Genomic DNA, 24675 nt, shown 5'->3' on the forward strand with positions numbered 1-24675 from the left:
CACATACCATTACAAAGACCAATACAATCACATATGGAAAGAAACAGTGGACAATTTAATATAAAGAAACATACACTTTATAATATCGCTTTAAGTGTTGGTACATATATGGTTTGTTAGAAACAAGCTATTTAAATAACTACATTTAAACCAGAAATTTTTCTACCAAACCTACAAAAATGCCTATACATCAATGAATTGCCGCAAATATGATTTCACTGCTCTAATGGATTCTGGTAAAACCTAGTAAAAAAATAAAAGGAAACAAAATTAATTCAACAATACAGCACATTCACTTCAACAACACAATACACATTCACTTCAACAACACAACACATACACACTTCAACAATAGTATCTTCTAAGCTTGGCAGTAAATTATTCTTTTCTATAACTTCTAAGCTTGGTATTGGAAATGTAGAGGGTATTCAAATGGAAATCCTTACATATACGGGTCACAAAATTATGCTACAGTTTAAGTACACAATGCACAATTTTCACAAAAGTATTATGCAACAGAGACTCAGGTTTTTTAATCATCAAGAGTAAACCTAAAAATAAACTAAGAATAGCAATAAATTTAAAAAGTCAAAACAAAAGTGTCATTCATTCCTTGCTAGGCACTTCAAGTTGAAACTATAACACAAATAGTTTTAATTTTATAGCTTCTTCAAAGTCTTCTTTCTCAACAACCCTTACATTATGAGGCAATAAAACTATAACACAGTGAGAGGTACATACATTTGCAAAGGATTTAAAAGCTCAATGATGTGCACTAAAAAGTTTTATGCCCAACACACCTTGATACATATAATGAAGTATGAGGAAGAATTACTCGCTATACTTTACAAGCACTAGATTTTGGAAGAACTCTCCAAAAACATTTACAAGGTCTCTGCAATGAGAAATACCCAAATTAGATCACAATTCCTTGATCACAATTTTCTTATTATAAATCCACTAAAAATAAACCAAATTATCACTATATAATATTATATAATTCCAAAAAAGAAGTTTCCTACCAAAGATAGGACTCCATGTTTAGTTGATAGCATTCAAACAAACCGAGCCTGACCTACAATACATAAACATATATATAATTCTCAACAATCCACCCCATAAAAAGATAAGACCTTATCCATATTAAGAACTAATGTAATAGGTGTTGAAATTTAGCAACTCATATTTTATTTAACATCATTCCTTATTACAAGAATAATTATGACTATCTTAAATATGATCTTTCTCTCTTTGTAAGATGCCAGGAGATACAAAAAGTGGAAAATAACAGTTCTTGATTTTCATTTTTTTGATTTTATTTTATTTAATAATTTAGAACTTTAGAACCTTAAACAACAATAGATCTATATTGCTAATTAACCAGGTTAAACAACAAATACAACCAGATTAAAATACCAAAATACTGCAACAAGAAGTTGAAGATTATTTAGAGAAGATTTCATCTCATTTTCTATCATCCCTAAACATTCAAATTATTTTACTAAAAATCTATCATATAGTTAGGAGTGGGGTGTAAGCTCATGCATATATAATAAAAGGTGAAATTCAAGGCTATCTTCATAATGTGAAGTTGGTGTCCAATATATATATAGAATGTATAAATAAACCAATTATAACCCAACAGTAAAGAAGAGGGGGAGGGGTTGCCAAGATACCATTAAATGAGAAAAGTGTTTGATCATCAACATGATTTTTGCTAAAAAAAAGGAAAGTTAAAAGGTTGGAAACACAATTCAACAAAAGGATCTATCAAATTACACAAGCACTCTTTTGCATTCTTAAGATGATGCTAGGAGTTTGGTTGCCCACTCTATATCCCTAGTAATGAGCAAATTGGATCTAGCAAGAAGAGGTGCAACTCAGATCACAAACAAAATGTATAAGTAATGACATTTAATCAGCCCAGTCTGCAATAATGGATAACATTCCTAAAAACTCAAGAGAATGATCAAAGAACATTGAACAAACAACAACATCATTTAAAAAACAGCAACAAACCTTAGGAAAAAGAAGAAAAGAATTGAACGTCTTCTGTCTTTGAAGACATTAAACATGCAATCTTAAGAGGTTAGTTGAAGAATTTATGGCTTTATATGATATCCAAATTCTACCGACCATTTAAATGTTATTGAGTAAGTGTAAGTTCACACTTGAATGCTAAAATTTCCACGAATTCTGTGTTGACCTGCGCAAACATAAACATGGATACTATAGAATAATGCAATGGAGCAAGGATTCTGAAAACAAAAATTCACTTTCTATCTAAGTGCATCAATAGTTTCAAGAAGAAATCAAACCATACCAGACTAAAGCAAGAAAAGAAATGTGAACTTATGATCAATAACATGATACAAGTTCATTACTTTACCTATGCATTCAACGGCTCAGGTTCAAAAAACACACTACAAGATACTTCAAACATCCAAAATAGTCAAATATTTAGTGCAAGTTCCTTAAAAAGGAAAAAAAGATCATGGAGGCATTATAAGGAAATAATACCACAAACAAGAGTAGAAAGAAAGAAGCAACACAAAAGAATCATAAAAAAAGTCAATCTTATCAAGTTAAAATGTAAGATATTTTGATAGAGTCTAAAAGAGGTTAACTTCTGACTTCTCATTCTTAAATCCTCCTACTTGATGAAAGCTAATAGGAAGAACAACAAATAAAAAAAAACTTAAAAATGAAAGAGCAAAGAAATGAGGAGATAGTAGCCTCGTGTGAAAAAGATAAACCTTACATGCTCTTCCTTCCACTTAGATGGGCTCATGGAATTTTGCCCTACAGTTAACCTTCGGAGGTCCATGGTGGTTTGCAAATATCAACAAAGAAGGTAAAGTTAAAAGAAAAAAAAGTTATTTATTCATCTTTTGATGTTTTATTTTACTTCAATTTTTTCTTATTTGTTCATCTTCTTTCTCCAAGTACAAACATTACAAAAGAAACATACAAGATTGACTCCTTCCTCATATATTTGGGAATATGAGTTTGTGATCAGAACTCCTTCTCTCTTTTCTATCCAATGCATCCTTATCTTGTTCTTGTCTTTTTTTCCCTAGGCTTTCGACACAAATCCATGTGTAGAGTGTAATCTTGTAAAAAAAAACTCCCGAAGTTGAAATCTAAAGAAGACTAAATAAACCGGTATGAGTAATTTCACTAATCAATAGCTTAAACCAGTATGAGTAATTTCACTAATCAACAGCTGAACTAAATCCTTTTAGGTTACCTATCCTTTGATCTCATTTTGTCAAACTCATCAATGCAAACGACACCTCTATAAGCTAAAACCATTACACCTCCTTCAAGATAGAACTCTCACTAGATTGCACAAACAAGTGAAAATAATAAGGCAACTTTTGGAATGGAACAAAAACATCTACATTTATTGAAAAAATTTATAGAAAACAATGCAAAACAAAACTTTAAACCAATATAAGCAGAAAGCAAAATAAAATTGAGCACTCACAGAACTGCTGGTCATCTAATGCAGTTTAATTAAATCCTCAAATTAAAGTTACCTTGTCCAGAAAGGGTTTCATCTTCATGTTCTTCAATTGATTTTTCTCTTCTCCTATATTTCATCCTCATATCTTTCTATATTAGGTTCTATTGTAGATATTTCAACCATCGTCGGAAGTAGTTATTTGTTATATAATTATGTATTAATATACACAGATATATTTTATTTGAAAATGCTTGTTCCAATGTAAAAATTATAGCACTGACAGAGATATTTTCATGGGAGACGCCAAATGGAGACAATCGATAAGAAATTCAAGTACAAAACTAATTCTCATGGAGACACTAATTCAAAACCAAAACATGCTAGCATTACAAGGGAATACAATGTGGGCTTCACTAAAATATAGTTTTCTTTGATGTCATTGGGGAATTAATACAAACATAACACAGTTCAAACTTTATATTTGGGTTCAGTAAAACCTCAAAAGAAATGGGAAGATGATGGAATTGAAACTTAGACTCAATATGTTGTCGATTATAGTTTGAAAAACTTGCAGTTGTAACTCCAAAGTGATAACAAGGCCTTTGCTTGCCTATATCCTTCTCGTCCTTTTAAAAATTTCTCCTCAAGTAGATAAAGCAAATTATAAAACAAAAAAACTGGCAAAAAACTAATTTATTCACAAAAATGATACAAAAATGCGAATATACATATATGATTGGTTTTTTTTCTTCAAGCTATTAGGCATAAAACCTTTTCTGAAAGAAACCCAGAAAAGGAAAATGGCATAAAAAAGTAATAGCTCAAAGACCCAAAAGGGATTTGCCTCAAAAAGTCTAAAAAAACCCAAAAAGAAAAAAAAAAGAAAAAAAAAAGAGAGAAATGAAAACATAAGAACAAGAAGAAAAAGGGAAAACCAAGCTATTGTGAAAATGCTTTTTGAAATAGGTTTCATGATTGGTTTAGCATTCCAGGTTTCCCCATCTCACTTTCTTGTGATAGGTTATAGCATTTTGTAGATTCTAAACTTCTAATTTCAAACTATTGATTTTTTTTTCCAATGATTTTTGTTATGAAAAGTCATGCTCAATGAAAGAATAAGAGAACTACAAAGTAACACAAAAAACAATAATACTATTGCTTCACATCCAAACTTATGAGATTCAAGTAAAAATCACTTAAAAATCAACCAAATGCTTCATTGAGGCATTTCATCAAACACATTGTAAGCTACCAAAATGCTTCATCACATAGCCCACAATATATTTCACAAAACTATTGATATACCTTTAAAGAATCACAAAATAGTTAAAATATGTTTTTGAGTTACGGTATCTTTAAAGAATCAAACACATTGTAAGCCACATGTCTTGATGGACATATGTGATAGATTTTCTATATTTAGAAATATATGTGACAGATATTCTACTCAATTTTTCAGCCCCTTTGTCTCTCTTTTCCAACATAAACTAAACCCTAAGAATTTTATCCAAAACATCAATAAATCTGATAATAATAATGATAATAATAGTAACAATAAGAACAATGGAGTCAAGAATTTGAGTATGCCTAGGAGGAGAAACCCACTAGTTGAAACTTTGGACGATGATGATTAAGATAATAAAATCAAATTGATGCATAGAGAAAGGGAGAGGCAAAGAAGACAAGAAATCGATGCTCTTTATATGTCTTTAAGAACCCTACTTTCTCTTGAATTTATCATGGTAATTTGTGGGACTGTGCATAGGGGAAGAGATAAGCGAAGGGAGAAGAAATGAAAAATGAAAGATCAAGAACTCACCGGCAACGATATGAGTCTCCTCGCTGTGGGTCTCCGTCGTCGAGAAGAAAGGATGTGGAGATGAGAAGAATGGGGTTTTCGTCGTGCGTCGTTCGTCATTAGTGAGGGGAGGGATTTTGAAGAAGGAAAATGGAGTGTGGGGGAAGAAGGAAAGATATGGATTTTGAAGAAGTGAGGGATTTTGAAGAAGTGAGGGATTTTGAAGAAGGTAAGTGAGGGATTTTGCCTTTTCTTTATTTTAATAAAAAAATATTTAATTAATTTTTTAATGCCCTTACATATTATGACTGCAAATAACTGTCATGTATTTGGGCATTCCGAAATTACCGTCTTTTCTGGTCAAAAATCCGCTTTTTGACATTTGATGACAATTATTTATTACATCTTTCAATTTGGGATGGAACCAACTGTCATAATAGGGGTTTTTCTTGTAGTGAACAGACTAATATTACGTGTCTAATAAATTCTAAAGGAATTTTATATTTGATCTCTAGCAAATTTAATTTTTTTAAAAAAATCAATTTATCTATTAGATTTAATTTTAACTTTTATGTCTAATGAGATTATCAAAAAACAAAAAAAAAAAAAAAAATCATTCTCCGATAAATGTATAAATTATTTTTAAAAAATATAATGCTTTCCATCGTGGAGTTTCTTGATATTCTAATACAACATTTCACAAATAACTTTAGGTTTAAATCCTATTTTAGTCTCCAAACTTTGATTAATTCTATTTTGGTCCCTAAACTCTTAAAAATGTCTATTTTATGTTAAAATATATAGCAACACTAACTAAAATGTTCTTGACATATTAAATGTGCATATTAAATTTATAGAGTTATGTAAACTAATATCATAAGGAAAATCTAAAAATATTTTAGATTTTTAGGTAGAGAATTCTTTTAGATAAAGATGAGAGAAACATCTAGAATTACGGCGAATGATGTAAATAAATTAAATATCTCAAAAGAATAAGTCTAGAAATATCGTAGAATTTATTTAGGTTAAGGAATTCTACAGAGGTTTTTTAGATAAGGATGAAACTAAAATATCTAGAATAGTTAGAATAGTTAGAATTCTAGAAAAAAATTAGGCTTGGGCTTTAAAGATTTCATACATATAAATAGGAGGTATGGTCCTTTGTGACCTAGACAAAGAGGAGAGAGAGAATTAGTAAGAAACTTTGAGTGGAAGTGAGTGAGTGAGTGTTTAGGGAGTAAAAAAGTGTTCTCGTTCATCCTTTATGTAAATTTTTTGTAATAAATTTTTGTCTCTTTCTTTTATGCCGATTTGTAGAACTTTTTAACCCCTCAAGTTTTAAAAAATGCATATTTAGTGTGTTAAGTTTTTCCTTAATAACTCTTAACACAATGGTTAGATGACTTGCATTTTTAGGGTTGAAGAAGGTAAGTGTTTGACAATGTCTCCATCCCACTCTTAACACAATGGTTAGATGACTTGCACTTTTTTTATTTTTTTTAAGAATATTATTTATAATTCAGCTGGCTTTTATAAGTGTGTTGGAAGAGAATTAAGTAGTCTGTGTAGCCCTTCACTTCTTTTCTTGACAGAACGAAAGGTTTAGATTGTTGAGCCTATGAAGCACATTTTCTGGTTATTATCAAGAAGCCTAAAAATTATACTCCAAAATTTTATGTAAATAAAAATTAAAGGCTCCTTTTGTCATACCTCAATTGTCAGTACAACAAGCTCACATACAAATATTATATTTGGAGAAGGAATATATTCAGGGTGAATTTATTTATTTACAATTATAATGTTTCATGTAAATGTTATTCTTATATGGTTGCCTATACCCTTTTCCATTAATAATTTCTTGTTAATTTACTAGACGTAGAAAACCAGTTTCGAAGAAACTATATGTTATGGTGAATTGATTTAGTAATTATATTATTTATTTAGTCATTTGATTATTTTCCAATTAGAATTTTTGTAACAAATTGACACGTTGCCATTATATATGTAAAAGCTCAAATTAGAGTAACTAATTAAGCACCTAGTAAAAGCTCAAACATTAAAACACATACGTATATAAAAGTTTAAAGATGAATATAAGAATCAAAATAGAGTTTAAACCATATATTTATTTCTTGAAGTAGATACATGACAAACTATTGCGATGTTTATATATAAATTTGAAGGACTATTAAGTTATTCCTTGAATCTTTTTATCAATTCTTTTACTCATTATTTGGCCTTGTATAAGAATAATCTCATATATATATATATATATATATATATAAACCAACTTTGCTATGATTTTTTGATGATGCAAACCACATTCGTGGAAATGTTATAACAAGAGAACTAATTAAAAGTAGGAATTAAAAAATCGTCCTAACCTATCAAATTTATGCTTAAGTTCGGTTTGAATTTGTGAGAGAAATCGGAACAAATAACACACTTTTAGTTTTGGTTTGAATAATATCATAAAAACAATGAAGAATAATAGCAATACATGCTTTAATTGTACATACATGGATTTCTTAATATATCAACTAACTGTATATATATATATATTTAGTATTTTAAATCTCTTTTAATCATTTAAATTAAATTTGAGTCTGGCTGCAATATATATATGTGTGTGTGTACACCAAAGGATGGACTAAAAATTATACTTCAATTTACAAGGATTTGTTTTAGCTTGTGATTTCTCTTGTTTGGTAAAGGTATGAGGTGAAATGAATTTTTGAACACGATGTACAACCATTATGGTTGTTGAAATTTATGTGGTTATTAAACAAATTAAAATTTGTTTGGTTTAGTGTTGTTGATGGCTAACTGCAAGTGTACTGTTCGCAGTTCATGCATTTATCTCATATTCTCTTTACATCCGTTTACGTATTAGCTAACTTGGTAGAAACATGAGTATTTTAAATTAAATATATGGTTTTTAAAGATTATGATCTTGAGATTAACCAACCAAATGTAGCTAGTTTGTTATTCTTCTAGAATTTGTGCCTTTCTTTAAGAAATATTTATTTATAGCATTTGGTGAATTATTAATTTGTAGGTTTTTCTATTTCTATAGTTTCAAAACTCTTTTGTCATTTGTTATTCACCTTGTTAATCAATTTTGTTATGGGAAGGCGAACAAGCAACCTGACTTCTCAAAGAGGTAGTAATACCTCACTAAGTCTCCAACCTATACAATATAATCAACCTAAACGTTTCTTTATACCTTGTCTGACATACAGACAAAACTTACATAAAAATTCAAGAATATGAATGAGGAAACATGATTCCTCGAAATAGAGGCATCTCAATATAATCTACTCATCTTGACCAAACTATATCTAATATAAACTTAAGCTTGAATGTGGGTTGAGTCCAAAAACTCCACCAAAGTTGAAGTTATGTTTTGCAATAAATGTGGAACTTAGGACACATGTCACTAGGAATCACATATCACCAAATGTACTGTCCAATATTGTTTAAATATCGCTTCCCACAGAGAAAATTATTTAATACGAGAGATATAAAAATGTAGTTTGTCTATCAATATTAGTTTGTGGGGCATTTCATTTATTCATCATTAATAAATATAATTTTAAATTTAAATGAAAGTACACTTAAATTCACGGTCCACACCTCAAGCACTTCTTCAACTGTATGCTCTTTATAGGGGGAAAGGACTAATTTGTCTAAAAAATTTAAAAAATATTCTAAATGTTCGATTTTTTATATAAATATAATTTCACTTATTTTTAGACAATTTTATCCTTATGATTAATATTTAATATATTCCAAATCCCAATTTAAGATTTTATTATTTCCTTAATTTCATTATTGTTATCATAATTATATACATTATAATTTTCTTATTGGGGTCTTTTCAAAAATATAAAAAAAGGCAAAATATTTACACTGTATAGAATAATTCCGAAAACAAAAAAAGTCCAGAGGCCCACCGTGTAAAATATCAAAAATGTCCCGTCAAATACGCCATCAACAATTTGTGCGTAATATATTTCCGATCGTTTAGATTTGGCTATTGTTTGATACACAATCGTTTAGATATGGCTACAATTTATTTTTTCAATTCTATCGTTTAATTTGATTACACGATCGTTTAATTTGGTTACGTTTAAATTTGGTTACACGATCGTTTAGATTTCAAATCTAAACGACTTTTTTTTTCAAAACTTGGTACACGATCATTTAGATTTGGCTAAACGATTTTTTAAAAATTCTTTTGCTACATGATCGCTTAATTTGGTTACATTTAAATTTGGTTACACGATCGTTTAGATTTGGGGATCCAAATCTAAACAATTGTTTTTTCAAAACTTGGTACATGATCGTTTAGATTTGGCTAAACAATTTTTTAAAATTCTTTTGCTACACAATCGTTTATTTTTTTTATTCGATCATTTAAATTTATCTACACGATCATTTAGATTTGGCGAAACAATTTTTTTAATTCTTTTTGGTACACAATTGTTTAGATTTGTCTACTGATGATTTATTTTTTTTTACACGATTGTTTACATTTGGCTACTCCAATCTAAATGATTTTTTTCAAGGTTTTTTTCAAGATTTTTTATACACGTTTTTTTAGATTTTGTTATTTTTTTTGTACACGGTCGTTTAGATTTGGTTATCTAAATTTAAACTACGTAGAAAAAGAAGAGGAAAAGAAGAAAGATGATGGAAATAAATCACAGCGAAAAAAAGGAAACGAAGAAAGACGATGGAAAGATTTAACGACGTAAAAAAATTGGAAAATAAGAAAGATAATGAAAAGAAATCGCAAAAAAAGAAGAGAAAAAGAAGAGAGACGATGAAAGAAATTGTAGAGAAAGACGATGAAAGAAATCGCAGAAGAGACGATTTCATTGCGAGGAAGAGAAGATAGATAGAAGGGCAAACCTTAAATATTTTAAAAAAATGGCTAACTTTATAAGCTTTATTACACGAGCCATAAATAGTTTGATATTTTGTTATATGTATGTAAGTTTCCCTTCCTTATTTGTATTTTTTAATTAATATTCAATAATTAAATTAATCAAAAAACTTTTTCTTGTATAACTGCAATTTATTTATAATCAAATAATATATGTTTTAATATGGAAATATTGTTCAAAAATATATTTCTAAATGCAATTTCTTAATTCCTACACCGTTTTCTGCTTTCTTCTTCCAATTTTTTGCTTATCAAACGTCGTCTTCTACTCATGTCCTCCATCAAAATAATTTTAAAATTATTCACCCTTGAAAGTCCTTTACCAATTCAATATATTTTTTGTCGGAAATTTCTAATCAAGCCGTATATTTTCTCCACCGTCGAAAATCCTCAACCGCTGCAATCTTTATATTATATCACTGTGTTTATAGCTTCACCAGCGTTTTTTTATTAGACGAATCCATTCGCCTTATATCCAGTTAGTTTTATTCCTATCATTCCTCCCTTGTTTTGTATTCCATTAAATCATAGTATTCCGAGAACGTCTAACTTTATATTCCATAAGATATATTTTAGATTTATAAGTTCGATATAGTAGTTATTTATCTTCTATGTTTTTGTAAATATATACCCCTTCATATTTACCATAGTACATACAATCGTCTGGATGGCTAGTCTTGCAGTATATTAATTTAGATATATACCCCTTATTATTTACCATAATACATACATTTTGGCATATAGTAATACATTCATATATTTGTAATGTGTTTGTCAGAATGGCCAGAATTGCAGTATACCTCGATGAGTTTTTTAATGAATCGCACAATTACATTAGTTTTAGTGTGTCCGAGATTACAGTTAATGAACATATGTGCTATAAAGAATTGTACAATAGACTTAGATTCAACTTAGGCAGTATTATTGATACAAACAATATTGATATATACCTTTGCCTAGGTCCTATAGAATGTGTTAATAAGGATTTGGCTATAACGAATGATAATGATGTTAAATGGGTTTACCATATAATAACATCGAATGTTGAGCGTCATATTGCCCTTATTGTTTATTTTGTTGGCCATTTATCTATTTGTTTGGGTTTATCGTCATCGAGTTCTTTTCAAGTTCAAATCCATGATGATAGGGGTTGATTTTTTGAGAACATAGATATGTCTAAGGTAGATTCCAATTTTACACTAAAAGTCCAGGACATGTTTTCAACCAAATCCTTGTTCAAACAGTGCGTACAAGCCACTGCTCTTAGAGATAATTTCCAATACGTTACTGTGAAATCGAACAAGGAAGTTATAATTTTGCAATGCGCCATTGAAAATTGCAAATGGTCCATGCATGCTTCTTGTTGTATTCGTGGGGATAGGTCATTATGGGTTCTTACTAAGTTTGGTTCTAAACATACATGTTCAGTAGATGTTCCATTAACCGATCGTAGACATGCTACCTTTACTGTTATCAAGGACCTAATTAAGAATAAAATTTATTTAGCTGGTTCTGAATTGTCAACTTCCAAAGATATAGTTCATTTCATTCGTGCTGAACATGATTTAAGTATATCCTACTAAAAAGCATGGCATGCTCGTGAGGCTGCGTTGGATGGTATTTGTGGATCTTCAGAGGACTCCTACAAGATGTTACCCAGATTTGCATACATATTGGAACTCAACAACCCAGGTATATTCGCTATATACATGTAAATATTATTATACAATTTTTCATCATTATTTCTTTATCATGTTTTCGTCATATGTTCTTATTTTTTGTATGTTGATAGGTTCTGTTGTTGAATACAAAGTTGATTCCAATGGTAGATTTCTTTACTTCTACATGGCATTATCAGTTTTCATTTCTTGTTGGTAACATTGTCGTCCAGTCATTTCTATTGATGAAACAAGTCTGAAAAATAAGTACAGTGGTACTTTGTTATCTGCTTCAACATTTAATGCCAATGATCACATTTTTCCACTAGCCTTTTGTGTTGTTGATTCTGAGAATAATTCCTTCTCGACCTGGTTTTGCAACCAATTAAAGAGAATTATAGGTGGTCGAAATGAGGTTGTCATAGTATCTAATAGGCATAAAAGTATATGCAAAGCCATAGAGGTAGTATTTCCCAACGTTTTACATTGCATGTGCCTTGTTCATTTACTTAAGAACTTGAAGTTGAAGTATAAGAGAATAGTGGATACCGTATTTCATGCATGTGGAAAGACATTTAATATTGTAGACTTCGAACATGAAATACGTTTGTTGGAATCTTCTGTCCCTAGTATACGTGAGGAGCTTAAATCTATTGATTTTGCTAAGTGGTCTCGTGCCTACTCACCACGTAGGAGATATAATGTCATGACCACTAATATATCTGAGAGTTTGAATTCTACTATGTTGAAGGCTCGAGAGTTACTAATATGTTTAATGTTTAAGATATTGCGAATGATGTTGCAAAGATGGTTTTTTGAACGAAGAAATGAAGCTGATAATTATCAAGTGACTGATTTTATCATAACCATTGAAGGTATATTAAGGGAACAAATTTAACGTAGCCGATCAATGAAGGTATTGTCATTTTAACTATTCTTACATATGCTTAGTATACATCTCCATATTTCATATATACAATATATATATAAATATTATATTTTTGCATTGTAGGTTAATCTAGTTAATAACATGAAATACCAAGTCATAGATGGAACTTTCCAATATGTTCTTTACTTACCTACGAAGGTTTGTACTTTTAGGATCTGGGATATATTGAAAATACCTTGTGCGTATGCATGTGTTGTTTTCACCATGAAACATTTATCAATTAAGTCATATGTTTCACCCCTTTACTTGAATAACACTTTGAGTTCAATATATAGAGGAGTAATAAATCCCTTAGGGGATCATCGTCAATGGCAAATACTTGATGATATTATGTCCATTGCCATCCTTCCCCCTAATGTAAAACGTGTTGTTGGTCGACCGAAGAAGATTAGAATTCCTTCAAGAATGAAGTTCAAGAGATGCGTTAAATGCAGCCGTTGTGGACGTGTTGGTCATAATCCAAGAGATGCAAGTTTTCGTTATTAAACTAGATTGTTCTTCATTTATTATGTTTTATACTGTAATGTTGCTAAAATTATACATTCAATTATAAACGTTTCCTAAATTTTCCTTAATTATATGTTCTCATATACTTGATAATATTGCAATTATACTCTGCATTACAATGAAATAATATGTCTGACGTCTTATTGAATATGTACATAACTAATTATTGAATGGAATAACAGGCTAGAGGTAGAGATATTGCTTATCAACATTATTTGCCTTAGTTATTTAGGTCAAACTTTGCAGTTCAGAATGAAACAATATTGTATTTAGGTGTTTTAACTCAGTTAGCTTCAAAATTTCAGTTAGCTTCAAATTATAATGTTTAATATTCTGATATACACTATTTTATTTAATATATACCATCTCTGTCGAAAAGTGTATTATTAGATAACTTCTCAATTAATATCAATAACTCCAAAAATTCTAGTACATCCCAAAGTTTCTTTCAATAACCTGAATTAGAGGCAAGTTCCTTTACATAAATAAACCTCTCAATTAATATCATCCTTAAACAAACATCTATTAACAAACTCAATATATAATTTATAAAAGGTATAAAATATGAGAGCTATTCCTGAAATCCATAACATAGTAATCCTAATTACTCCATTCTAAATTACAAAGTTGTTCCTTCAAATAAAGATAACATAATCAGATTCAAATAACACAATATTCTAAAGTCCTTCGGAGAGCAATTTAAAAGTCATGCTTCAAATCCTTGAACATTCACCTTTAATTTTTCCTTCTTTGGCTTCGCCGAATCAAATTTTGTTGTGATTGGCGATCTTAATATCCTAGAAGGTACATTTCCTCTCTTCATGCTCTTCTTTATTGCTTGTTGATAAGCAATATCTCTACCTTTAGTTTGTTATTCCAATCAATAATTAGTTATGTACATATTCAATTGTTGGAATTTATGTCCTAAAACTCATACTTTGTTATTTGATTCAATAAAGTTTATTATTGAATGCTATAATCTTAAAACCAATAAATATCAAGGTCCCGAGACTATTTTACTAAGCTTGTCAATATACTTGAACTTATTGTAGAGACATAAACATGAATTAAGTTCGAGTTTAATAGCCCAAATAGTCTATAGTGTATGAATAAGGTTGAGCGCCTTATTCTGAAAAAACACTATGGATGCGACCCGCTCCATAGTTAGTAGAAACGATGTAATCCTGAATCGTTCATGTGAAAACATGAGAGTGGGGGCATCCTATGTAAATGGTTTGCATAAGATTGGAACCACGAAATAGTCACTTTTAGTTATAAAACCGTAAACTATAAACTGATTATTTCAATTATGATGACCTAAGTAACTTGATCTTAATCCTGAGCTAACTATGAACTTTTATTCATTCGGTAGTATCCTTAGATCTGCATAGGTGAGGGCAGCTCATCTTTGCTGGTCCAATAAACCTCTCATTTCAGGGATAAGACCGAGTGGATAGCTAGGGACATAGTGTGCAAGATGGAATTCACTCCTACCCATTTTTGGGATAGTAGATAAGTTGTTCCCTTAAGGACTAAATCCAAGTCTTGAATAAGGGGCCCCACCTTCTCATTGGTTTGAGAAGGATTCAGGTTTATAGGTTGGACCTTAAACCAATTATTCAATAGTGGATCAGTGGGTCTTAAGGAGCAAGATGTAATCTTTGGGGTAAAACGGTATTTTGACCAAACCAAGATTATGAACAACTTGTGAAGGATCGACTTACTCATCATGGTTATATCAGGTGGACAGAAATATATATGTAGTAAGGGGAGCACAACTATGAGTCTTTAGTGGAATAACTCATTAGTTAACGAATGTTGATTAAGCTTGGTCTAAAAGAGTTTAGCCAGTTAATCTCGAATCATTGAGGCCCATGATCTATAGGTCCATTAGTTTCCCCCACTAGCTCATATGGATTCAACTAAGAACAATTCGAGTTACTTCAACATATTGTGTTTAAATATGATTTAAATAAATATGAATATAGATTCATATTTAGAAGCTTGGAAAGTTTTGAAACGGTCAAAATTATAAAAGTCAACATGTTGACTTTTGACTTTGAAAAACAAAACTTTGACCAGATTTATATTCAAATATGATTTGAATTTTAGAAAAATGAATGCGGATTCATACTCGGAAGGTTAGAATTAGTCAAGACGGGTAAAATAGCAAAAAGTCAAAAAGTTGACTTTTGAATAAGAAAAGTCAAAGTTTGACTTTAACTTAATTGGTCAAATGACCAAATTGCCTTTTGACTAATTTCCTTATTAACTAAATGTTAGTGGAAAATGTGGTAGCTTATAATGAATTAGAAGCCACTAATTCCATTAATAGTTAATGGATTAATTCGGTGTTGAGATTATATGAAATAAATTGCATGCATTTTGCATGTAATTTTTCTATATAAACTTCTCATTTCAGAATGAGAAGATGATGATTATTCTCATAAAAATTATCTAAACGATACACCTACCTCCATCTTTCTCTCAAAAGATTTACTTCACAAAAACGAGTCCCACAACTCGGTTCTTGGTCTTGAGATTAGTAGGTCAACATAGTGGTTGTCTTATGCTCGTGATCTACAGGCAGAGAAGATTTTGGAACGAAGAAGAAGTTGAGAACTACAAAGGTAAGCTCATCGTTTACCTTTTATATTCTTCGTTTAGGTTTATTATTTACTTACAGCATATTAATTTCTAAGTCGATTAGATGCATATAGAGTAAAGCATGATTCTAAGTCTTACGCTGCATGTTTTTCTAATGTTTTTTCCAGCATCAATCTGACGTCATACATATTATCTACATTCGAAATATACATACAGTAATAGTAGCAATCCTAACAGCTACAAGTCTTTAAGCAGATCTTTTTTCTAGTTTTTTCTTCTACATAAACCACATAATGCGTAATTTTTAATAATTTCAAACTACATATATATTGAAATATAATAACTATAAAAACTAAATTACTTATCTTCATTTTTATTGCTTCTTTCTCAATTTTGTCTACTTCATTAAGGACAGCTGTGTTGTATACTACATCATCAAGCAAATCATTTTGTCCTCTTGTTAATATTCATAATTAGTATGTAATATACACTATTATACATTACAAGTACAGGTATATAAAAGTCTAATATACCTCTTATTCTTTTTTTTTTTTATCGTTTCCATCATGTTCATCATTATAGTTAGTATTAAAACATATACGTCTATATATATCTAATATACAGAAGAAACCATAAATCATAATATAGAGATGAATAGAAAATCTACTTGTTGATTAATAACATCCCTATTAACTTCATTATCAACATTATCATTATTTATATCTCCTTCACCTTCATCATTATTGTCATCTCTTTGTATGTTTTCATTATTTTCTACTATTTCAGTGACCTTCTCTTTGAACTTATTTTTCAAACATTCGACCTCCTTAATCAACTTGTCCAATTTCTAGTTTAAATATTGATTATTGACCATAATGAGTTCTTCAAATTTGAGGAAGTAATTAGGAGTTTCCTCATTGGATGGCTCATGTTGCCATGAGCATTCACCTCTCTCAAATGTTTCATGAGTTTCCTCCCTTATTTCCGTTTCATGGAATATGCTTCGTTCCACGAAATCATCCTCATGAAACATAGCCTTATATTGGAATTGTTTTATAAATCACATTCAGATATGAGTCTATATTATTTGCATGTAAATATAAAATATTATTGGTATGTATAAAATATACAGTTTCCTATAAAACCTGATCATTGTCAAAGACATCAAGTTCTTTCCATTCTGGGTGGCTGTCAACTACCCAGTTCAGCATGCAGATCTTATTGTCATCAACTTTTTGTGCACAAAATATTGAAGGATCGATCAATAGTGGGATGCACACATACACCAATACTAATCGTGAATAAGCAAATCCAGAAATTTCAACAGCTAGGGTAGTAAGGTTTTTTATATATTTTTTAATAGAATCAATCAACACATTATACCCTATCCTAACTCATGGAAACGCATCAAACTGTTTTTCATCATCCAGTAATTTAATGTGTTCCAAATCACATCCGGTTGTGAATTGTTTTCCAATGAGGAAATTTTCTAAGAAGTATATTTTTGTCATCTTAATTTTATCTTCCTTCTTCAGTTTTTTCGATTCATTAAATAAAAAGGAGGCCCTTGACCTCGGTATACGATCTTTATTCTTGAAGTACTTTGAACAAAATTTGTCATTCACCTTAGAAATATCTACGGTTAGCAATGGTCCACAATTCAAACCGGTTATTGCCTCGAAGTTCCTAATGCCAAATTTGGCTATAGTTCCTTTGAAGTTAAACCACAACTCATCGTCTTTCGTCAATGTACATTGACGTCTGATTATGTGGTATAGGAGTGGACTTTGGAATTTGGAGAATTTGAGGTCTAGAAAATTACCGAAAGTTGTATTTCTAAATACTTCTAATTCCCTACTATTCAATTTTTTTTAATATTTCTAATTACATCTAATCTTGCATAGATGTTCAATTTTTACACTCTTGACCATTGACTCCTTTTCAGGATCAATGAACCCTGCATACATAATATAAAGGACAATATCATTATATGTATACTTAATATATACTATTATATAACAGTACCCTGCATATATTTCAGCATAGCCATGAATACCTCATAATCTTCCTCTTCGTCTACTTTTTTTTTCCCTTCTTTTATCCTCTGTCGATTTCTAAATCAATATTAATAGCATCATTTGTTAGTGATAACTAAATGAACCTTAATCAACTGCAATATTATATACATATATTTTATATACCTTTTATTTGATTTTCTTGATCCTTTCTTCACATTTGTATTTCCTTGTTTTTCGACTTCTTCTTTCTTATCACTTTTTTTTATCTTCTTCTGTTTCTTTGCTTTCACATATTTCTCTAACTCTCTTCTTAGATACCTACATTTCATATGAACAATAAAAAGCTTATAGTAATCTAACGATAGTTATTTACATACCGACATTTCATATATACGTACATTTTCAGTTTGAGTTTCCTTCCCTTTCCTTTTCAACACATGTTCGTACAATTTTTTTTCGCTATTGGCACGTTGTCTTGCAAATAATCGAATATCATTAACATTAGTTTCTATTTATACATAAAATTGAATATAATAAAACATTTTTAAATATGTACAAATCATAACTAAACTTCATCAGACTTCGATGAGAAGTTGAGTGGTACATCATACGATGTTTCTCCTTCATTATTCTACAAACAAATATAATTACGGGAATCATCATCAAAAATCATATAAAGTATAATATACATTAGTAAGTATAACATATACTTACTTTTTTCTGTTTATTTTCCTTTCTTCTTTTTTGGCATTTTGGCTTCCGGAGTTTCAAACACCACGTCCGTTTTCATAAACTTCTGAGCATGGTACACAACAATCTGTGTACCTCTCGACCCTCTTAAATCTTCTTCATCATCTTCTGGATAAAATTGTTTGAAATGGTTGGTATTCCATTTTTTCTTCATTTCTTATTTCCTCCTACAATATATGCACATATTATATTTATGTTTAACTATATGTACAATATAAAAATTCATTTCAGTAAAATAACAAATATACCTCTGTATTATCGTCAATCACAATAGAATCCTCCTTGTTTGATTTAATCTTGTTCAGCCTCGATCCTAGGTATCTTTTGCTTCTACGAACCATTATTTTTCAACCTTATCCTACATATTACGGTACAATGTAAAATTCAAATTTGTGGTATAACAACCAATATGTACAACATGCATTACTTAATTTGTGGTATACACAGAGTATATGCACTAAATAATTACTTAAATATATACAAACTTCTAACTTGAGGTTTAATCAGGAAATATATACAACATGCATTACTAAATGTATGTTTCACAAAAAGTCTCTACACTTTAAGGTCATTTAAAAATATATATACAACATGCATTACTAATTTCTTCAACATTCTAATCACAGTAATTGAAGTTTGTTGAATAAATAAGTGGTGATCTCATATATACCCCATTTTATTTCAGATAAGAAAAAAAAATACTCACTGAAACTGTAAAATGCTTATGAACAGATTGTTGTAATGGAGTTGTCGGAACCTTCAATGTTTACAGAAGAATGAGTTTTTGAAAACCCTAATGAGCGATTGAGAGTTCCATATATACCCCCTTTAATTCCAGATAAGAATAAAAAATGAACACTCACCAAAAAGCATTTCTGCTGCTGAAAACTCAGGGGAACGGAAGAAAAAAGCTGGGATGAACAAGCTTTACAAAACCCTAAAGAAAAATCGGTGGAAGAAAAATCGAAGCGCACGAAGGAGAGTATGGAATCCGCAATTGCCCGTTGTGATGTTTCCTTACGTGGTTCAAAATTTCCCGTTTTCACACCACTAACGTATCAGTTACAATTTTTCTTTTCTTTTATTTTAATTCGTAAATGATTTAATATGGGTAGTCTAGTAAATTAGATAGATTTTTATGTAAAATAGTAGCTCATTTTGGACCTTAGTGTAATATTTAGGCTAATTAGATCCATTGTGTAAAATCATAGGCCAAATTAGGCCATTTGAGTTAAAATCCCTATATAATAACTAAAGCAATATATCAATACTAAAAGTTAGCCTAATGATATTTTAAATATTTTTTAAGATTATTTTTACTAAGTTACAAAACTCCGATCAATAAGCTTTTTTGGATCTACCTTTGAATTTAAGAAAATTGAAAAAATATTTATACTTTGAAAATTTTGTGTGTAATAAAGTTTTATCCTAAATTTAGTGAGTCTTGGTCGGATAGATTTAAAAATTTAGCCTAATTCAAAAATAATATTTCACAAATATCATAATTATGTGAAATATTACTTGACGCTTTTTACCTGTCAAGTATTTGTTCACTTGACGCTTTTCAATGTGTCAAGTAATCCAATGTCAAGAATAAGAAAGGTTTACTTGACAATTTTTAAGCGTCAAGTAAAATTATAGTTGATAGTTTATAAACATCAAATATATAAAATTAGTTGACATTTTCTAGGTGTCAAAAATTTATTTATTCTTGACACGCTTTGCATGTCAAGATTTTTTTAAAAAAATCAAAAGAAAAATTATATAATTTAAAATATTCATATTATTTATCCTGCATCTGTTTTGAAGTTCAACAATGACAAACATAAGTAAAGCAACAGAGTACACAAAGGTACTAAACTGCATATTAATTGAACAATTGAATCAACCCAAACTTTCCATCAAAAAACTAATTATATTTTAACAAATTGCATATATCAATAAACCATACATATAGTTGGTCACTACATACTTAATTACAACATATATGTGCAGCCCAAACTTCTAACAATAGCCTAAACTTTCCATCTATGTCTAATATAAACAAAATATATGTGCAGTGCAAAGGTGTATCATATCAATATTGAGATTCACCTATATCCAATATCAACAAAATTTACATGTATAAGATACAATATGAACCTTTTTTTGTTGCAACACTACTAGAAAAATGGGTTTTAATGACACTATTAATCAAAACATTGTTATATAATTTTTCTTGACACAAATTTTGCATCGTTAATTAATAACAAATTTTTTGTGTCATTAAACAAATTTCCAACTAAAGAAATCCCAAATTCCAATATTTTTGAATTCCCCCACTCACGCAATTAAAATCAATTGTTGAACCCACTAGCCGCGTAACGCTAAAAATCCCTTTCGTTCAATTTTCCTCCACCCATCAGAGTCGAAATAGTGCTCTAACCACCATCGTCGAAATGCGACAATAAGCCAATGCCATCGAACCCACCAATCTAGCCATTGTCGTTCGTTCGAATGTTGGGTCACAACGCCGTTAAACTCATCAATCTAGCCATTGTTGTCCGTCGAATGTTGAGATAGAGAGTGATATCCACGTGTTGTGATATGACAGCACGTAAAAGTTGAAAATGTTAGAGATCACCTTGAAACATGTAGTAATATACTATGATCGTTTTATTTATTTAATTTCACTACAAGAAATGATGGGATGAATTCGAATATGTTTTCCTGGTAGGAAATCAAATAATAGAATATGTTATACAAGACAATGCTCACAACATTGGAAGGAGATGGCCAACAATGCAATGTTGCTCCAGCATGAACAACATCTACTGATCCTGATGAAAAGGGAAGCCTAGAGATATCTACCTTCGCAAGAGCAAGATTACTGCATATTTTCCAAAAGAAGATGAGCTAATTAATATAACCTTCCTTTCTTGCAAGTGAATTGGACTTCACTTAATACACAAGGCAACAGAATATAATAGCAGAATATAATAGTGATCGCAGTTCTAACGAACAAAACTAAGAGAGAATAAAAGTCACTAAAATTACTTGTTCAAGAGAGTAGCATCCTTCTTAATGAAGCCATAACACTTTTGACTTTTAATTAAGGATAACTGTTTAAAAGCATCATAGAAAAACCCTATAGATAGAAAGATTAATGGGTTGGCAGACAAAAAGAGAATCTAAATGGGTTATATAGTCAAATTTATTGCCTTGCAAAAAGAAAAAAGAACAATTTAAGGAATTGTTTTTAATTACTTTTGTAAATAACATTTTTGTGAAATAAACCAGCTTTAAACTTTCTATCTAAATGAAGTAAATTAAGTTGATTTTAGACAGAAGAAAATGGCATGATCGTAACAATGGACACAAAACATCAATAATCATGTGGTGTGATCAAGGATTAAAGCAAATAAAGCAGCAAAAATAGTTATGAAATCTTGTGTTTGACATAATAAGGGACTTGAATAGAAGGCAAGGCATGGCATCGAAGGGAGACATGAGCCTACCAATGTGAGTTATAAAATAGATGAAATAACAAAAATATGCTACGAATACCAAGTGTTAAAGTTAATCACACACAAGTGGGAAGTTTTTAGACCTTCAAACCAAAGCTCCGGGAAGAAATAAACAACACACTTCGAGACTTGGGAGAGAAACTAGTGGTAATAAATTAAAACAAGTCATCAACAATAGAACATAGTCCTCTTAACATTCTCTTTCAGAGCTGGCAAAGGTCAAACAACAGCATTAAACCCTAGTGCCCATGTACTGCAAGCACCACCAACGCCACTACATCTAGCAGTAGCATCATTGCTAATTGACCCACTATCAGAGGTTTCAGGTTCCATCTAAAAACGAGCTCAGAAGCAGCAAGACGTAGTACGCTGGGGGCACTGTAGAAGGTTATACCAATTTAACAAACCATGAACCTAGGAAAAGAAGAACGAACATACAAATAATTCTCAATGGTCGATTAGAAAGTAAGGCAAAATAAAGTCATATCAGTTCAATTGAAAACTTACCGATAGAAACGGATAGAAACGGACCGAGTACACCTAACATATCTAGAGAAACAAAAAAAATCACATTATTAATTAAGTCAATCTCACAAGTAAAATAAAACTGAAGAACTTGGTTCGTTGTATTTTAGAGTTAGATGAGGCAGAATCAGATAAGTGGAAATTATTCAGAATGTTCCAAGGAAATTGAGAAAAGAACTAACATATAGCAAATATATAGGAAGAAAAATCACTCACGTGTAACAAAGATTATTCGTTAGGGTCGGCAATTCATCAACAGTGAACTTGTTCTCATCTCATAAAACATGGTAATGGGCAGGACGACTTGTACCTTGGTCAACAAGCATCAAAGGTCATTTAATAATTCTTTATCCTCATTGACATTTTAAACAATTGAGATATTCTACTGTATATAGTTGTTCTACCTGAATTCCAGCATGACTGAAAAGGTAAAAGTCGAATTCCGAAGGGTTAAAAATTTTAGAATCAACAACTGTGCCTAACATTCCATCAGCAGAGAGTAAAAATCTAGTTTTATTAACAAAAGTAAAGAATCAACAATTAACTAAGAATTAAGAAATTGTTCTTCAACAATAAACAAATCTTTTGCTACTAGTGGATTTATTAGTCGCTATGCACCAATTGTCCAGTTAAAAACCTTAAAAGTAGCTAAAATTATGAGAATTTGAAGTTGAGAAGAGCTCATAATCCTTACAATATGCCCTCTAAATAATTCACTCTACATCCGGTATCTATAAACTACAACTTCTCCTACTTCCACGTTAATTAAAATTACATGTTGATATCCCAGAGGTTTGACTTCAACATATTCCTTTATTTCATCTTCTACACTTGAAACCAGACCTATAAATAGCTGGCCTACAGATTTTCCACTTCACCCGAATCAAATTATAATGTTATATAACAAGATAAATTTCAAAAGATGATAGACATCTCAATTAGTCAACTTACAAGTTAAAACCTAGTGAACCTTTTCTCAACAATAGCTCAAAACAAATCGAACATGAAAACACATCAATTTTCAAATTCTGATCTTGATAGCAACATAAAGTAATACTAATTTCAAATTCAACCTGATAGCAATATTATCCTTGTCAAATTAAATCCTAAAACTCAAAAACTTAAGAAATTAATACCTACTTAAAACAAAATAAAATTTCTTGTGAAATACTAATAGATCATAGAAAATTCAACCAACAAAATACATAATATCAAGCCCTCATAGATATAAGGCAGTGGGCTTCCTCTTCAATCACTTATATTAATAAAGGCTGAGATCTTTAGGTCGAGCGCATACTTACTACCCTTTTCTCTTCCTTGGATTGAGAGACCAATATGCCCACTACTTACTATGGCTCCGAAATGGGGTTTGTGGGAATCTCTTTTACGTATTAGAATCTAGTTTTTAATAGAAGATAGTTATCTTAGTGCATGAGGCGGGAACTAAAAGCGAAAGAATAAAGTTCTCTTCCATCATATCTCTAAACTCGTGATAGTGATGAGAGAATGATAATGAATACAGCTAAAATTCAAACAATAAGCTTGAAGGGATGCTTAAAAAATACCAATACATTGGCAAAAATTACAAAACTAATTTTTTTTATGATTAAACATGCTATGAAGAAAATACACATAGGAACTTACTCTAATTGACAAGTCTGAATCTACCAAACACCAATTTGGGACAAACCACTTGGAAACCTGCCTTCCGTGTTTTTTTTTCTTTGTTACGCCAAGAATTCTCTCTTCTTCGGACAAAAGAAGTGGGAAGTTGAGATAATATACGGGAACATGGGAAAACCACCCACTAAATAGATTTAATTAATATTTCATTTAAATCATATTTAAATGAATATCTCTTGCATAACCTATAGTTTAATTTAATTAATTTAATTAAATCAAATTAAACTAAACTATTAATTAATTCTCCAATTAAT

At 30.3% G+C, this 24675-nt stretch overlaps 1 protein-coding gene and 2 long non-coding RNA genes across 5 annotated transcripts; 1 reads left to right on the top strand and 2 right to left on the bottom strand.

Moving 5' to 3' along the window:
• Positions 1-625: 625 nt before the first annotated feature.
• LOC107991535 (uncharacterized) lies at positions 626-5474 on the bottom strand. Its single transcript, XR_007815844.1, has 3 exons — positions 5289-5474; positions 1023-1075; positions 626-895 (listed from the first exon to the last, which is right to left on the bottom strand). It is a non-coding gene; the product is annotated as an uncharacterized LOC107991535 (long non-coding RNA).
• Positions 5475-11390: 5916 nt separating this feature from the next.
• LOC127144160 (uncharacterized) lies at positions 11391-12774 on the top strand. Its single transcript, XM_051079729.1, has 4 exons — positions 11391-11727; positions 11806-11910; positions 12011-12043; positions 12110-12774. Exons 1-4 carry the CDS (start codon positions 11391-11393, stop codon positions 12772-12774), a joined length of 1140 nt encoding a protein of 379 aa, XP_050935686.1.
• A 7898-nt stretch (positions 12775-20672) lies between these two features.
• On the bottom strand, positions 20673-24222 carry LOC107991648 (uncharacterized). 3 transcript variants are annotated; one of them, XR_007815846.1, is made up of 7 exons: positions 24040-24222; positions 23143-23216; positions 22955-23048; positions 22721-22762; positions 22297-22627; positions 21468-21576; positions 20673-21236 (listed from the first exon to the last, which is right to left on the bottom strand). It is a non-coding gene; the product is annotated as an uncharacterized LOC107991648 (long non-coding RNA). The 3 variants fall into 3 exon arrangements; XR_007815845.1 differs by having other exon boundaries at positions 20675-21576; XR_001763865.2 differs by lacking the exon at positions 23143-23216 and having other exon boundaries at positions 20675-21576.
• Positions 24223-24675: the final 453 nt, after the last annotated feature.

This window comes from Cucumis melo, chromosome 12, assembly GCF_025177605.1.
Source record: "Cucumis melo cultivar AY chromosome 12, USDA_Cmelo_AY_1.0, whole genome shotgun sequence".
In the NCBI taxonomy this organism is placed as follows: Eukaryota; Viridiplantae; Streptophyta; class Magnoliopsida; order Cucurbitales; family Cucurbitaceae; genus Cucumis; species Cucumis melo.

What these genes read in the sequence shown, in the direction of transcription:
- LOC127144160 (XM_051079729.1), top strand. Translation starts at nt 11,391, where the DNA reads ATGTCTAAGGTAGATTCCAATTTTACACTAAAAGTCCAGGACATGTTT. An exon ending in GAATAAAATTTATTTAGCTG is followed by an intron (nt 11,728 to 11,805) that starts GTTCTGAATTGT and finishes CCTACTAAAAAG; the next exon opens with CATGGCATGCTCGTGAGGCT. An exon ending in ATTGGAACTCAACAACCCAG is followed by an intron (nt 11,911 to 12,010) that starts GTATATTCGCTA and finishes GTATGTTGATAG; the next exon opens with GTTCTGTTGTTGAATACAAA.